Source organism: Gymnoscopelus microlampas (assembly GCF_963454915.1).
Source record: "Gymnoscopelus microlampas genome assembly, chromosome: 11".
Classification (NCBI taxonomy): domain Eukaryota; kingdom Metazoa; phylum Chordata; class Actinopteri; order Myctophiformes; family Myctophidae; genus Gymnoscopelus; species Gymnoscopelus microlampas.
The window spans coordinates 49,137,307-49,153,791 of record NC_139948.1 but is presented as its reverse complement, the minus strand read 5'-3'; the positions used below and the strand labels follow the sequence as shown (position 1 = coordinate 49,153,791).

Here is a 16,485-nt window from a genome sequence, read left to right as displayed (position 1 = left end):
GCACGCACGCACGCACGCACGCACGCACGCACGCACGCACGCACGCACGCACGCACGCACGCATTCACGTACGCACGCACACACACACACACACACACACACACACACACACACACACACACACACACACACACACACACACACACACACACACACACACACACACACACACACACGCACACACGCACACACAGGAAAAACAAAGCTTTATTCATCATAATACATCCTCTCTCACTCACTCACTCATTTTCTCTCTCTCTCTCTCTCTCTCTCTCTCTCTCTCTCTCTCTCTCCATTTCCTTTCCTCATCTCTTTGGCAATCACACACACACACACACACACACACACACACACACACACACACACACACACACACACACACACACAAACACTCTCTTTTATACCTGCCTCAGCCCTCCACCCATGGGACACCATGGATAAGGATCTATTCTTAAACCAATTAGGTGGATAATATTGCGTCTGGAACAGAAACACGATAATGGGAACATAGAGGAGGATCCCTCGTTGTTCACTGGAACTCTTTAAACAACACGCTGTTGTCTCTCTCTCTCTTTTTGGGAGTCCGTTTTATGGTCATTTATCTATTACCGGGTGTTGCTGCATGCGCTCTGAAAGGACTTTATCCCATTAAGACCTGGAACGCGTCTCTGTCACTTTTTGGTTTGAGCTAAAAAGCATTATTTTACACTTTGGCTATTCAAAAATAGCAGATATACAAGCTCACAGCGCGGCACCGAGTGCCGCGCTATGAGCTTGTAGATCTGCTATTTTTGAAAAATCGTGAAAATGTGTGCAAATCTTTGAATATATATATTTTTTAAAGCGAACATTTTAACTCAAATCTTTGCTTCTGGGGGGTCCCTGGAACAACATATTTTGAGATGGGGGTCTGCGGCCAAATACATATAATTTTGGGGGTCCTTGACATGAAAAAGTTTGAGAACCACTGATATAGATACATACGTTTTTTCAGAAAACTGTTGTATGAAGACATTTTGTAGAATCGGCTTCAGGTCTCAATGGGCTATTTCATGAGATGTTGTCTCTGTCTCCTCTGGACAGAGATGAGTTTGTTCACTACAGCGTAGTGTAACCTTCCCCTTCCCAGAGATGTGCCTTCTGACTGGACTTCTCTATAGGACAGCAGTGGCTTCTATACTGTGTTGAGACTGACCACAGCCTGCCTTCCTTCCTTCCAATCCAGGCTGAATCCCACCCTCTAAAGGGCTTCTCAAACGGGGAGCGACACAACGCCTGCGTTCTGCGCTTGGGATCAGCGGGAATACCTGGTGGACACACAGACAGACAGACAGACAATCGCTCCGCGTTATAGTTAACGCCAGGCGTTAACAGCCTGAAAGCTATAACCACGATCCGGCTCTTTTCGCGTTTCGAGAAACAAGGCACAAACGCCACAATTTCACAGGATCGTGCCTTCTCGCCGCTCCGCCCCTTCAGATTACCCGTGCCTCCAGTGCAGGATTAACCGAAGGGCTTTAGGGGCTGAAGCACAGGGCACCAACCTTAGGGCGGGGGGGGGGGGAGGGGACCAAACGGCGGGGATAAAGTGAAAGAAGACTGAACTATCGCCCGAAAAGCGCCGAAATGTAGAAGCAGCGGCTGCTGAAGGAGCGCTAACACGGTGAAACGTGCCCACCCCCCCAGCTGACAAAACGGTCCCGAGGGGCACCGAAACGGGTCGTAGCCCCAGGCACCACGAAGGCTTAATCCGGCCCTGCACGTCGCCTCCCAACTATAGTCGCCCGCCTCTCGTCGAAAGTGAATTACTAGGCGCGTCGATCGCTCCTCGTCTGAGAAGCCCTTAAGGAAACCGAGCAGAACTTGAATTGTGTGTGTGTGTGTGTGTGTGTGTGTGGTGTGTGTGTGTGTGTGTGAACCCCACCATGTTCGCCAGGATCTTCATCCCCAAGAAGCACCGGGAGCGCTTCGACGAGGTGGTCTCCCAGAGCCTGATGAGCCGCATCAAGGGGCGGAGCTTCAGCGACCCCAGCCGGAACCGCCTCCGCCGCAGCCGGAGCGACATGGACCACCCCGAGCGCCTCCTGGTGTCCACCCGCGCCAGCTCGGTGCCGCGCACCCACGCCGAGGAAGGAGGGGGCGGCGGCGGGGGCGGCGGTGGTGGGGGGCCCCCCATCCGCGGCATGCGCAAGACCACCTCCCTCATATCCGGGCACTCTGGTGCCCCCAACAGCACCAACTGTAGGTCAGTATGTTATTGGATGCAGTGTTGATTTTGACAGCAAATTTGTATTTAGTTTTAGTCATGGTCTTTTGAATCAAATTCCATTTAGTTTTAGTCATGTTTTAGTCATCTGAAATATTTTAGTTTTTGTCTAGTTATAGTCGACTAAATATCATGAGGTTATAGTCGACTAAATCTACAGTTGATTTAGTCGACTAAAATGTATGTTGGCGGTGCCTTGATGGCGTCGTAATGGCTGATTTTACACTTGGTTGCATGCTGAAAATAGCATATCTGCAAGCTCACAACGCGTTGCGCCGTGCCGCGACGCGTTGTGAGCTTGTAGATCTGCTATTTTCAGAGCGCAACACCCGAGCGCAACCAAACATAGAAGGACTTGTCTTTTAGTTCTACTGGATCTCTTCTCCACTAGTCCCTCACTAACCTTTTAGTCTAGTTTTTATTTGTTGACAAAATTGTCAATATATTTAGTCTTAGTTTTAGTCATCATAGCTTGATGACTAATTGATTATTTTGTTTATGTTTAGTTTTCGTCAGTGAAAAAAGGTAGCCGACCAACATTTTTCGTCGTAGTTTTAGTCGACAAAATCAACAAAAAGCAGATCTACAAGCTCACAAATGCTTCGCATCGCGACGCATTGTGAGCTTGTAGATCGGCTATTTTCAAATGGCCGAAAGCAGAAGCAGAAGCAAAGATTTGAGTTACAAATATTCGCTTTAAAAAATATGTATATTCAAAGATTTGCACACATTTTCATGATTTTTCTAAAATAGCAGATATACAAGCTCATAGCTATATGAGCTTGTAGATCTGCTATTTTTGAATAGCTAAAGTATACATCATAAAATGGAAAATGACGATGCTTTCCTGGTGGGTTAATTTATTTGACTAAAGTGTTTTTTTGCATCCTTGCATGCATTATGGCCTTTCAACCTGCAGGGGGCATTAATCTGTTATTTTAATTTGTTCTGAAACCCACCGGTTTGGGACATAATAATTAACGCTCTTCAAAAGAAATCTCCTCCCAGCCTATAGTTCTAGTGGTGGAAGAATTACTCAGATATTTTACTTAAGTAAAACTAGCAATACCACAATATAAAAAATACTCTGTTACAAGTTAAAAGGCCTGTGTTAAAAATGCTACTTGAGTAAAAGTACAAAAGCATTGGCATCAAAATATACTTAAAGTACCAAAAGTAAATGTACTAATGTTTGAAAATAGCCCATGTATAAAATAGGGCTAAAGTGGTTAATGTATGTTGTATAATGTTATAATTTATACCTGCAAAGTAACCAGTAACTAAAGTTTTCAAATAATTGTAGTGGAGTAAAAGTACAATATTTGCCTCTGAGATGTAGTGCAGTAGAAGTAAAAGTATTGGAAATTGGAAATACTCAAGTAAAGTACAAATACCTCACAATTGTACTTAAGTGCAGTACTTAAGTAAATGTACTTAATTACTTTCCACCACTGCTTTTCAGTGACTCTGGCTTACTTTGGTAGATAATGAGGCTGGTATGAGGGCCCTCTAGGGATGCGCCGTCCGCATTTAAGTAGATTATTATTCATGCCGTCCACATTTAAGTAGATTATTATTCATGCGAGGCTGTGAATTTAAAGGAGTCTGTTGTTGAATAGGACTGTAGTATTGTAGGTGGTCCAAACACATTGGACTCCTGTTCAGACCCAGACCCAAACTACGGCGTCCAATTAACCACTAGACCTCTCTTCTCCTCTTGTCCCTCCCTAACATTTTAGTCTAGTTTCTATTTGTTGATGAAATTGTCAATATATTTAGTTTTAGTTTTAGTCATCATGGCCTCCTTTTTATTTATTTTTCATTTAGTTTTCGTCACTGAAAAAAGGTAGTCGACGAACATTTTTCGTCATAGTTTTAGTCGACTAAATCAACACTGTCTCACAGTATATAACATGAGCATAACGTGTCAGCGTCTCAGCAGTCACAGGGGACACATACAGGGGACATACAGGGGACACATATAGGCTACAGTAAGATGGTGTCCTGTAGCGCCGTGCTGTTCTACTTCTAAAGTCCTCAGTGCCACCGCTGATCTCAGGTCTGTCTTTCTGTCTGTCTTTCTAGGACGGTGAGAGTGTGCAAGGGAAACATGAGCTTTGGCTTCACTCTCAGGGGCCACGCACCAGTGTGGATCGACTCTGTCATCCCAGGTAAGTTGAGTGTGTGTGTGTGTGTGTGTGTGTGTGTGTGTGTGTGTGTGTGTGTGTGTGTGTGTGTGTGTGTGTGTGTGTGTGTGTGTGTGTGTGTGTGTGTGTGTGTGTGTGTGTGTGCACAAGCCACACATGTGTGCGCTTGCATTCATGAGTGAGTTGATTTGTGTGCACATGTGCAGATGGCACATGCGATCTGTTTTCCTCATGTTTACATGGTGTCCTATAGTTTCTATACTGTACTTAAGTACAATTTTTAGGTATTTTTTACTTTACTGGAGTATTTCCAATTATTACAGAACATACATTAACCACTTCAGCCCTATTTAAACTTTGGCTTTTTGAAGCCTGGTTCCAGACGAATCTGCCATTGCAAAATAAAATTGCCCGTGGCAGATTAGGTCTGGCCCCTCTCAATAGAGATTGGATTTCTCTCCTTTCGAAGTTGTGAGGGACCGATCAGGGCCCAGTATACAAATGTGGGGCGGGTTTATCATTTTTTTAATTTGCCCCTCGGAAATGCAGGTTCCACACTGAGATTCCAGGCTAATATCTACGCAGTGATATTAGTCTCAATAGAGACTAATATCACAAAATGTTTTACAAAGCCAAAGTGCAGTAACTATGAAAAGAAACGTCACTGACAAATGGGTTTAAAAGTGCTTCGACTGGTCAGCCGAACGAGATATGGGCATATAAGTGATATTACACTAATGGTTATCTGTTCTTGAGGTACATAATTGTTTATCCCCCAAAATCACGAAGGCTAATTTGGGATACCTTTGGGATACACACAAATAAGTCGGTGTGTCCAACAACGTAATTACTGTACTTTGCCTCTGTAGGGCAGTGTAGCACTCTGAGATTTGTTTAAAATGTAAAGTGCAATATAAATAAAATGTATTATTATTATTGTTACGCATTCAATAAAGAGTCCTGCTTTCTTCCTGATTACCCCCCCTTCTCTCTCTCTCTCTCTCCCCCTCTCCCTCTCCCTCCCTCTCTCTCTCTCTCGCCCTACAGGCAGTCCAGCGGACAAGGCCGGTCTCAAACCAGGCGATCGCATCCTGTTCCTCAATGGACTGGACATGAGGTTGAGTCTACATAGTTCTCACCCCTGTACCTTTTCAAACTTAGTTTTCTCTTTTTTCGTCTAAAGTTCTGATGTTATAAAAAAAAAAACTACTAATGAATAATTCAAAATAATTCAGATATACAAGCTTGTAGATCTTGTATTTTTGAATAGCCCAAAGACATCTAAAATGACACAGGTGTAGTCTTGATGGATTCAAATATTGGGAACTCTGCTCGCTTCTACTCTTGATCGAATAAATAGCCAAAAACAATGTATTTCTCATTCACTCTGGGCTGACCTTGTTTGTTTGCAGAGCTTCTGCAGTTATATAGACGCCTCACTTCAGCCTGTGTGTGTGTGTGTGTGTGTGTGTGTGTGTGTGTGTGTGTGTGTGTGTGTGCGTGTGTGTGTGTGTGTGTGTGTGTGTGTGTGTGTGTGTGTGTGTGTGTGTGGAAGCGGAACAGTTTTCCCTGAAAATAGACCGATAAAAGGATAGGAGATGACAGCAAGGCTCTGTGGAAGAAAAGGGTTTATGTAATAATTAGGGCTGGGACTTTAACTGATTAATTTAGATTAATTAACTACAGAAATTAACGCGATTAAAAAAATTAATCGCATTTTAATCGCGCTTAGTTTATGCACCACAGATCTCACTGGACGAGTTTCGATCATACCAGTGCACCAACCAACAGCCAACACACCCCAGTGCACGCAATGGGACAAGAAGCCGATCAGACTGCTTTGCTTGGCCCAGTGGATGGGAAATATAGATTAAAAAAACTCTCTGATAGAAGCGTGGATAAAAAAAACACGGTTGTGTGCAGAACTATTTTTTGTTGCTTAAACTTATGTATTCACTCATTGATTCACTCATATAAAAAAATCTGTTTTAACTGAAAAGAAATTGCTTCTCAGGTCAACTATTGATATGCGATTAAACATGCGATTAATTTAGATTAATTAATTACAAAGCCTCTAATTAATTAGATTAATTTTTTTAATCGAGTCCCAGCCCTAGTAATAATGTCTGTAATTGGTTCTATACCAACAGCAGGGTTACAAAAATAATTATGTGCCTTGATGCCTCCATATTTTGTTTTGCAACATTTAACCCATTCAATCCAGGAACGCATCTGTGTTATTTTCAGATTTTTTTTTAAATTATTTTTTTATTGTGAAAATTTGCTACAAAATATTTTCATACTTTCATGGCGTCCCGTCATGTCAAAACTTGACTTTCAGGGCGTCCCGTCATGTCAAAACTTAGCGGCAAAACAAGACGCCTTTTGGGAGTGAGAACGGGTTGCCTTAACCGCCCTACTGATCCACTGCCGCCGCTAGTTGTCACATGCCGCCGTGTGTGTGTGTGTGTGTGTGTGTGTTCAGGACCTGCTCCCATGAGAAGGTGGTGTCCATGCTCCAGGGCAGCGGGGCCATGCCCACCCTGGTGGTGGAGGACGGCCCGCCCACCTTCACCCTGGCGGAGTCGGAGCTGACGGGCGGCGGCGGCGGTGGGGGGGGCATATCCAGGGGGGGCTCGCCGGCGCTCAGCTCCCTGCAGTGGGTGGCAGAGATCCTGCCGCCCAGCATCAGGGTCCACGGGCGCACCTTCGCACAGCAGCTGGAGCACCTGCTCACCCTCCAGGAGCGCTACTCCATCTGCAAGGCCCTGGAGAACTTCTTCCAACACAGGTGAGGAGGATGGAGCAGTAAAGTACAAATACTTCAAAATTGTACTTAACCCATTAAGACCTGGAACTGTGTCATTTTATAGATTTGAGCTAAAAAGCATTATTTTACACTTTGGGCTATTCAAAAATATCAGATATACAAGCTCATAGCACGGCACCGAGTGCCGCGCTATGAATTTGTAGATCTGCTATTTTTGAAAAATCGTGAAAATGTGTGCAAATCTTTGAAATATATATATTTTTAAAGCGAACATTTTTAACTCAAATCTTTGTTTCTGGGGGTCCCTAGAACAAAAATTTGATGGGGGTCCGCGGCCAAATACATATCATTTTGGGGGTCCTTGACATGAAAAAGTTTGAGCACCACTGATATAGAAACATATGTTTTTTCAGAATACTGTTGAGATTTAGGAGACATGTAGAATCGGCTTCAGGTCTCAATGGGTTAAGTACAGTACTTGCGTACATGTACTTAGTTACTTTTCACCACTGGTCAAGGTCAAAGTCAAGGTTCATTATAGTCAGTTCCATTTACACACTCAACGTACATGTAATGCTGTTGTTGATACTTGACCTAGTAAATATAAATACATGTGGAGATGAGGACATATATAACTAGAAAAAGTGCTCCTCGGAGCTCAGGTCTCCTAGCCTGGTTCCAGACCATAGACCCCGCCCACTCTCTGTGTGGACTGCCCCTCTTGGTCTGGTGTTGAAATGTGAACCTAGGATTTATTCGGTACAAAAAGTACCGTCCAATGAGAGTCGGAGGTGACCGCGGGGCGGGCGGACGGGTTTGTAGATTACGACGCAATTATTGCGGGGCGGGCGAAGCGGGTCAACCCACGGAAGGAAAAAACACCAAAACACGCTTTCTGTCTCTCGCGCGCGCGTGTTTTCTCTCTCTCTCTCTCCCTCCCTCTGTCCCCGTCTCTCTCCCTCTCTCTGGAAAGCAATTGAAAGGACTTGCTTGTGTGTTTTTTCGCGGGTTCAGGGACGGCTGGGTCATCGATTTGTATTCATTTTTGCGGGGCGGGTTGGGTTCCCGTGCGGGGCGGGCGTTTGACACCGTCAAATGGAAGAAGCTTGCGATACACTTTCGTTTCACAGCGTACTTCCATCTGAGACTCCGTAGGCAGAATCGATGACAGACGGTTTTCCTTTTTTTTTCAAGCTACTAGGCAGGTGATTGGATGATCCCGCCCCTAGCAGCCGCTGATTGGTTCGGAAACGCAGCGACCGGGGCAGCTCAACTCCCTGTGCAATCCCAGACGTAATCTGCCGAGGGCTAAAAGTGCGATGCGATTTTGCAAAGGCAGATTCGTCTGGAACCAGGCTAGGGCGGGCGGGGGGCGGGTTATGAAAAACTAATACCCTGTATTATGGTGTGTCCGTGGCAACAGGAACGTGGACACTCTGATCGTGGACGTGTTCCCCGTGTTGGACACTCCGGCCAAGCAGGTGATCTGGCAGTTCATCTACCAGCTGCTGACCTACGAGGAACAGGAGCACTGCCAGAGCAAGATATCACGCTTCCTCGGCTTCAAGTCTATTACAGGTGTGTGTGTGTGTGTGTGTGTGTGTGTGTGTGTGTGTGTGTGTGTGTGTGTGTGTGTGTGTGTGTGTGTTAAAGACGTTACACAGGAAGTAGATGGAGTAGTAAATCTTGGGATCATGTGATCTCTGTGATCTCCTGCTTCTGTGTGTATCTGGGGCTGAAGTGGTCACTCATGTGTTAGTGAAGAGTGCCATCTAGTGGAATCACAAAAAAAAAACTAGAAACGTCATCGTTGGCAGGGAATGAGTCGTTAACACGTAACATGACTGAGGTCTGTGTGTCCGCGTGTGCATGTGCGTGCGTGCATGCGTGTGTGTCCGTGTGTGTGTGTGTGTGCGTGCGTGTCCGTGTGCGTGTGCGTGCGTGCGTGTCAGTCCCTCCCCCGCCCCCTCCTCCCCCTCCGCCCCAGGAGCCCGACAGCCCCAGGGTCCCGGAGCCCCCCCACCGGCGCAGCAGCTCCATGAGAGTGACCGGGACCACCTTCCAACGGAGCAGCGTGAGGGGGCGGAGCTCTGACGACCTGGTCATAGGCACACACCTGGGCATGGGTAGGCTCTGGACACCTTCATCATCATCATCATCATCATCATCATCATCATTCCATACCTAAGGATGGGTGTGCTCTGAACATCTTCATCATCATCATCATCATCACCATCACCAGTGGCGTAAAGTAACTGAGTATATTTTCTCAAGTACCGTACTTAAAGGGTCTACACCATGAATTTGAACTTTTTCTTCATTTTTGTGTGTTTTTGGTCTCCCCCACCTCTCTTCTGTTCCAAAAAATACCCGACTTCGAGCATGCAGGCTTTCATAGGCTATTTGTGTTTTTTATGTAAATTGGTCTGAAAACAGTCCGTCAGATTTGTTCCCCCTGCCTACGTCACGTCAGGGAACAATTCCTCCCGTTTTTCAGTTCCAAAACTGTTGTTTTACATTTTTTATTTTTCTTATTTTTTATTTTATTTATTTTTTTACTTTTTCCACACAGAACCAGGAGATAACATGCATACAAACTGGCTCAATAGCGCCCTGTGCCAAACAGGACAATGTGGTATTGCAGGTGAAAGTGCTTTATAAGTCAGAGAGAAGTTAGTTGGAATGAGTATATCTGAGGCTTGATTTAGGCTCAAACCTTTTGAAAAATGTTTGAGGGACATAAACAATATGATATTAAATATTATTATTATTTTTTAAATTCATGGTGTAGACCCTTTAAAGGGGAATTTTGGACCACGGGTTTCTTACCTTTTCTATGATGTTATGATATCCTAAGATGAATGGTCCAGTAGAAAAATGTCATAACTCCATCCCGGGTCCGCCACATAACAGCTAAAAACGCACGCCAATAGGCCTTGCGCTAGATCGCATATTTTGATAGCTTTTTTTGTCGTTTTTTTTTTTTTTAGATCTGACGTTCATAGTGATAGAACGGTGGGGCGCATTCAAGACAAGCACATTGCATAGTGTTCTGTGTCTCGCTAGACGAGATTGTAATCTGGAGATTGATCCAATCCATTGATTTAATACCTCTCTATTACTGCCAGTAATACTTGACACACTGAGCCTGAGTCTACTGTGCATCATGTACCAGGTGTCCGTGCGGAGGTGGTGACAGACATGGGGATGAGGCTGGCTCCAGGAGAGAGACAGTCAGGAGACGGCACCTCCCTCCCAGAGACCCCCAACAACCTGGCCAATGTATGTACAACGTTTTTTCATAGTACATGTAGTAGGCTATAGTCAAAAGTTATGCTAAAAGGATAACACAAAAATACTCCAGGGGCTTGTTTCCATTGAGGTCCATTGTACTCAATTCATCAGTAAGACATGCTGTACAATACAATACATAACTGTAAAAGCTCCAGTAGCAGCCAAAAGGTATACAGCCCTAGGGCATTGGTAACCCCAATGCCCTAGGGGGGTGCCAGGGGGTCCCCAGCAAAACTAGTTAATATGGCGTCACAATCATTTTAACCACTTCAACCATATGTTATACTTTGGCTATTCAAAAATAGCAGATATACAAGCTCATAGCGCGTGACGAAGTGACGTGCTATGAGCTTGTAGATTTGCTATTTTTGATAAATCCTGAAAAGGAAAAAAAAAAGTTTGAGACCCACTGCCCGTATGTATTTGTCCACGGACATCTCCCCCATCTCCATATGTTCTTCCTGAGACCCCCCCCCCCCCCCCCCCCCAGCAGAAGCACAAATCGGAGTCAAATATGTTCGCTTACAAAAACATATACCCTAGTCTCAATTTGTGTTTTATTCCCTGGCCTTCGTAGCCTTTTAACTTTTTAATCTCTGTATTTTCTCATTAAAGTTGTTTTGTTTTGAGTTTGTTCCACTTAGTTTAGCCTTGTAAAGCGACTTTGAGTACTCAGAAAAGCGCTATATAAATCCCAGGTATTATTATTATTATTATATATTATATATATTCAAAGATTTGCACAAATTTTTCTTTGGTGTGCCGTGGGCACAAAAAGTTTGAAACCCCACAGAACCCTACCAGAGAAACTTTTTGTTTAGAGCGCTTCCTTCCGCTGTGTGTTCATTATATCGTGCAGCTGTCGGCGGTCTATGCCGAGCTGGAGAACATGTACTCGGGCAAGAGGTCCAAGTCTCTGAAGAGTCGCCCTCCTCCCCCCCAGGACAGCTTTGACCTGGACATGGATATGGCCTGCTCGCCTACGGCTTCCCCCACGCACGCCATGCACGCCATCACAGGTAACCTGCTCGCCTACGGCTTCCCCCACGCACACGCCATGCACGCCAACACAGGTAACCCACAATCAGGGGTCATCAATTTGTCCGTACACGGACAAATGTGTCCGAGGCAAAGACTCGGTGTGTAAAAAAGAAAATCAAAAATTTGCCATGGACAAGACCATTATAATGTTCTTATTTTGATCATAAAGACCCAATTACTGAATGTCAAGTCTCCAGGTTTTCTTCACAATATATATGACACTGATGTACTATGACACTATGGCACATTAGAAGTGCAACTAGTACCAGTGGTTCTCAAATGTTTTATTTGTGAGGAACCCCTTAAAGGTAGGGTAAGTGATATTTTTTGGTTAAAACAAAAAGTATTTTGTTAAAAGGTTAAAGCTCTATATTCTGATAGTAATCATTGCTATAGAGTGTTTGTTCAGTAACAGGAGTCTCCCCGTCTCTCCAGCTCTTTAATAAACAGAAAATACATTTTTCGGTAGGTGTCAACATCTCAGCCAATCAGGAGAAAGTACCCATTTTTAAGCTTAATTTGTATAGTGTTCCAGTTCCAATTTTGCATGCTCATTCCTTAGTGTCATCACTTCCAATTTCACTTATTTAATCTGTATCCTGATTGAGTTCTCTGTCCTGGTTGGATAAAATTGGAAATGAAACCGAAACTGAAACAAAAATGCATTTTCTGTTTAATAAAGAGGTGGAGAGACAAGGAGACTCCTAATACTGAACAAACACTCTATAGCAATGAGTACTATCAGAATATAGAGCTATTTAACAATTATTTTAACCAACACAAATCACTTACCCTACCTTTAACTCTGAGAGTGTACAAATGGAACCAAATGGACCCGTAAGGGTCCATTCGGTTCCATTTGTACACTCTCAGAGTTACAGACCTGTTATTTGTCATTCAGGGCTAGCTCTTTATGTGTTTCTGGTAATACTATTGTCCGCTCATTGTGTATGTCTATGGCAAAAAACATTTTTTTTTACAAAAATGTCCACCACAAGCCAGCATGGCGATGAACCCTGCCGACAATATGGAGTTTCAATTCTTACTAAACGATTACATGGGCCGAATCGAGTTGATGTGGAGGAAAACGTTTCACTGATATTATGCATTTATCGTCCCTCATGCAGCAGAACAACAGACCATGGAGATTCAGTGGAGAGGTAGGTTCAACAATTATTTTTCTACTACTATTTTCCAGTGGTGGAAAGTAACTAAGTACATTTACTTAAGTACTGTACTTAAGTAACATTTTGAGGTATTTGTACTTTACTTGAGTATTTACAATTTCCAATACTTTTACTTCTACTCCACTACATCTCAGAGTCAAATATTGTACTTTTACTCCACTACAATTATTTGAGAACTTTAGTTACTAGTTACTTTTCATATATAAATTATTATATTATGAAACATACTTTAATCACTTTAGCCCTATTTTATACTTAGGCTATTTGAAAATAGCCGATCTACAAGCTGTTGTGAGCTACACCTTTTTCTTATTTTTTGTGTTTTTGGTCTCCCCTACTTCTATCCCCAAAAAAATACCCCAGTTTGAACACTCAGGCTTTCGCAGCAAATCTGGGGTTTTCTGTAAATTGGTCTCAAAACAGGCCAAACTGATTTTCACAATCCCTCCCGTTTTTCAGTTCCACCCCAATTTTTTTTTTTTTTGCCAGACCCAAGGGGTCGGGCTTACATGAGGCTTTGTATCTGTTTCGTCCATACATGGGCATGGTCACTTTGTCCTCCGGCCCCAGCCAAAAAAAAATATGTCCCCCAAAACAGTCTGTCCATACATGGGCATAGAAGGGACACACGTCGTGCGAAGCTCGGCCATTCAGATTTTCGTCCATACATGGGTATAGACACAGGCTGACACGTCATGTGAAGTCTGGGTCTGGCAGAACCAGGTCTCCTGGTCTTTTTTTACTTTTCCCACACAGAACCAGGGGATAACATGCATACAAACTGGCTCAATAGCGCCCGTGCCAAACAGGACAATGTGGTATTGCAGGTGAAAGTGCTTTATAAGCCAGAGAGACGTTGGAATGAGTGTATCTGAGGCTTGATTTAGGCTCAAACCTTTTGCAAAACGTTTGAGGTTTGAAACGTTTGAAATTCATGGTGTAGATCCTTTAATTAATTAATTAATAATAATTAATTAATACATGGCAGTGAATGTGTTTAATGGGTTATCCTCAGCTCTCTTTTCCTTTGTTCACACTCACATCAACTGCTCTTCCACTCATTCGTTTGATTTTGTTCCATTTCTTGTCCCTTGCCTGGTGTCATTGTATGACCGGCCGCTTGCCGATGTCCACGGTGACGTTGGTGTACAGCGGTCCCCTCGTTGTCCTCACCACCTTGTAGGACAGAGAGTTGATCCCGTCTGTTGTCCAGGTCTGTTTGGTGCGAGCGACTTGGTCCGAACTCTCTTTATTTGTCGGATTGCCTTTGTCTTTCGCATGAGGGATGTTCTTCATCTTGGCCACCTCTCCATTGGGACGTGACACGGACATACCGACAAGCATAACCCTGTTATAAGCGTCATCATCCTCGCCGCCCCATCCCCAATAGTTATTTGGGAAACCGTTGATTTTCGAAAACTGCTCTTTACTCATCGATGTCACGCCTCCAAAGAAAGTGTGATATGGTAAGCCGAAGTTCCACTTCTCGAGGGCGGCAGCCAGGTGTCTGGGCTGGCTGAAGCAGCCGTATAAGTTCCGGTCGTTCATTGGAATCAGGTCCACGTCGCTGAACACAAAGCAATCGTAGTCACGATCCTTCAGGGCCTCGGCGAAACCAATGTTCAACAGCTTAGCCCTATTAAACGTCTCTTCGCCATGCTGTTGGACGACATACACCGTATAGTCCAGCTGCTGTCGTTGCAGAACAGGGTGGAGGTAGTGGAGCCAGAATGTGAGGTGCTCTTCTCTGTGTCTGAAGGGAATGATCACGGCCACCTTCTGGGAGGACACACACTCTTTAGGTCCATACCGACCACCGGCTTCAACGTTAGGGTTCTCCTTCAGAGTTTGCTCTAGACTCACTGTGGTGCTGAGATTCACATTCAGGGCGCCAGTCAAGAGCGGCGAGGCTTCAGGACATCGTGTTGTTTTGTCTGGTGGTGCAGGGGCGGGGCGGGGGGTGTGGCCTGCAAACACCAGCAACACCACTAACAACGACAGAAACACTAACGTGAGACTAATCTGTTTAAACCTTTGCATCCTGTCCTGTCCTGTCCTGTCCTGTCCTGTCCTGTCCTGTCCTGTCCTGTCCTGTCCTGTCGGGATATATTCAGGATATATTGTGTTATATTTCCTCTGAGAGCATTAGGTTTCGGCTATTAAAGCTCGGTAGTTAAGGTTAGAAATCGCTCACTTCCCGCTCACAACTAACACAGAGCTGTATGGTTCATTCGTGTCTCTTAAATAGCCTGCAGGCCGTGACGTGTCATGACGTTGTGACGTGTCGTGACGTGTCGTCTTGTGTGTGACCTCATCTGGCCTTATATGCAGTGGTGTAAAGTAACCAATTACATTTACTCAAGTACTGTACCTACGTTACTGGAGTCTATACTTTTACTTCTACTCCACTACATCTCAGAGGCAAATATTGTATTTTTACTCCACTATAATTATTTGAAAACTTTAGTTACTAGTTACTTTGCAGATATAAATTATTACATTATAAAACACATATTAACCACTTTAGCCCTACTTTATACCTAGGCTATCTGAAAAGAGCCGATCTACAAAGTCACAACGCGTCGCGTTGTGAGTTTGTAGATCTGCTATTTTCAAACATTTTAGTACTTTTACTTTAAGGAGAGGGCAACCCATAGTGCTTAACATCAGTAATACAGTGATTGAAACAACCCAGCCAGGCTATAACAGTATGTTACATTAATGTCAGATAAGGTGTTGTGTTTCCATGGAGGAAGGAAACCCCACCAAATGGTGGAAAGTAACGAAGTACATTTACTTAGGTACTGTACTTGAGGTATGAGGTATTTGTACTTTACTTGAGTATTTCCAATTTCCAATACTTTTACTTCTACTCCACTACATCTCAGAGTCAAATATTGTACTTTTACTCCACTACAATTATTTGAAAACTTTAGTTACTAGTTACTTTTCAGATATAAATTATGATATAATGAAACATACATTAACCACCTTAACCTTATTTTGTACTTAGGCTATTTGAAAATAGCAGATCTACAAGCTCACAACGCGTCGCGATGCGACGCGTTGTGAGCTTGTAGATCTGCTATTTTCAAATATTTAGTACTTTTACTTTTGGTACCTTAAGTACATTTTGATGCCAATACTTTTGTACTTTTACTCAAGTAAATTTTGAATTCTGGACTTGTACTTGTAGCAGAGTATTTTTATGTTGAAGTATTGGTATTTTTATTACTTAAGTAAAACATTTGAGTACTTTTTCCACCACTGCTATTTTCTTATTATAGTATAATTCTATTTCATCAATGGAAGTCAGCTTAATTTAGCTTCCATTGATCTAAAGCAGTGATTCTCTGGGCCCTATTTTGCGTATCTTAAAGGGATAGTTTGCCCCCAAAATGACTTTTTTCCCCCTATCAATTACACACCCCATGGAGACTTGAATTCATGGAGATCTTTTTTGTTTTCGTCGCATTCCTTAGCCAATAATTTGATGAACGGCGGCGACTCCGGTAGGAGACACAGAGAGTCAACTTTGACAGTACGTTTTAACAGCGGGCGAGTCTCCGGACGATCGCCGGGCGACATCGCCCAAAAGATAAATAAAATCCATCTTTTCAGATCAACATCGTCCCCCCGCCCACTTCGCCTCATTGCCAGTAGTAGCCGGCTCTCATAGACATATAATGCTCTTCCAGAAAATACTATCCTGAATCGCCAGGCTAATCTTTTGGGTGAACTATCCCTTTAAGTACCAAGTCTTATGACCTAATAACTTAA

The 16,485-nt window shown here is 43.7% G+C and overlaps 2 protein-coding genes across 2 annotated transcripts in view; one reads left to right on the top strand and one right to left on the bottom strand.

Annotated features, from left to right (window-relative positions):
- The window catches only part of grid2ipa (glutamate receptor, ionotropic, delta 2 (Grid2) interacting protein, a), a gene marked incomplete at both ends in the record, with an annotated part of 83,719 nt that overhangs the window by 40,545 nt on the left and 26,689 nt on the right, over positions 1-16,485 (top strand). The window contains 8 exons of the mRNA XM_084070834.1: positions 1,937-2,245; positions 4,352-4,437; positions 5,461-5,530; positions 6,899-7,204; positions 8,607-8,761; positions 9,136-9,309; positions 10,359-10,465; positions 11,337-11,496. Of these exons, the coding sequence (XP_083926960.1) occupies positions 1,937-2,245; positions 4,352-4,437; positions 5,461-5,530; positions 6,899-7,204; positions 8,607-8,761; positions 9,136-9,309; positions 10,359-10,465; positions 11,337-11,496 (1,367 nt within the window). The remainder of the gene's footprint in view (positions 1-1,936; positions 2,246-4,351; positions 4,438-5,460; positions 5,531-6,898; positions 7,205-8,606; positions 8,762-9,135; positions 9,310-10,358; positions 10,466-11,336; positions 11,497-16,485) is intronic.
- On the bottom strand, positions 13,807-14,745 carry LOC311055746 (beta-1,4-galactosyltransferase 1-like; the record flags this gene model as incomplete). Its single annotated transcript, XM_084072014.1, has 1 exon — positions 13,807-14,745. One exon carries the CDS (start codon positions 14,743-14,745, stop codon positions 13,807-13,809), a length of 939 nt encoding a protein of 312 aa, XP_083928140.1.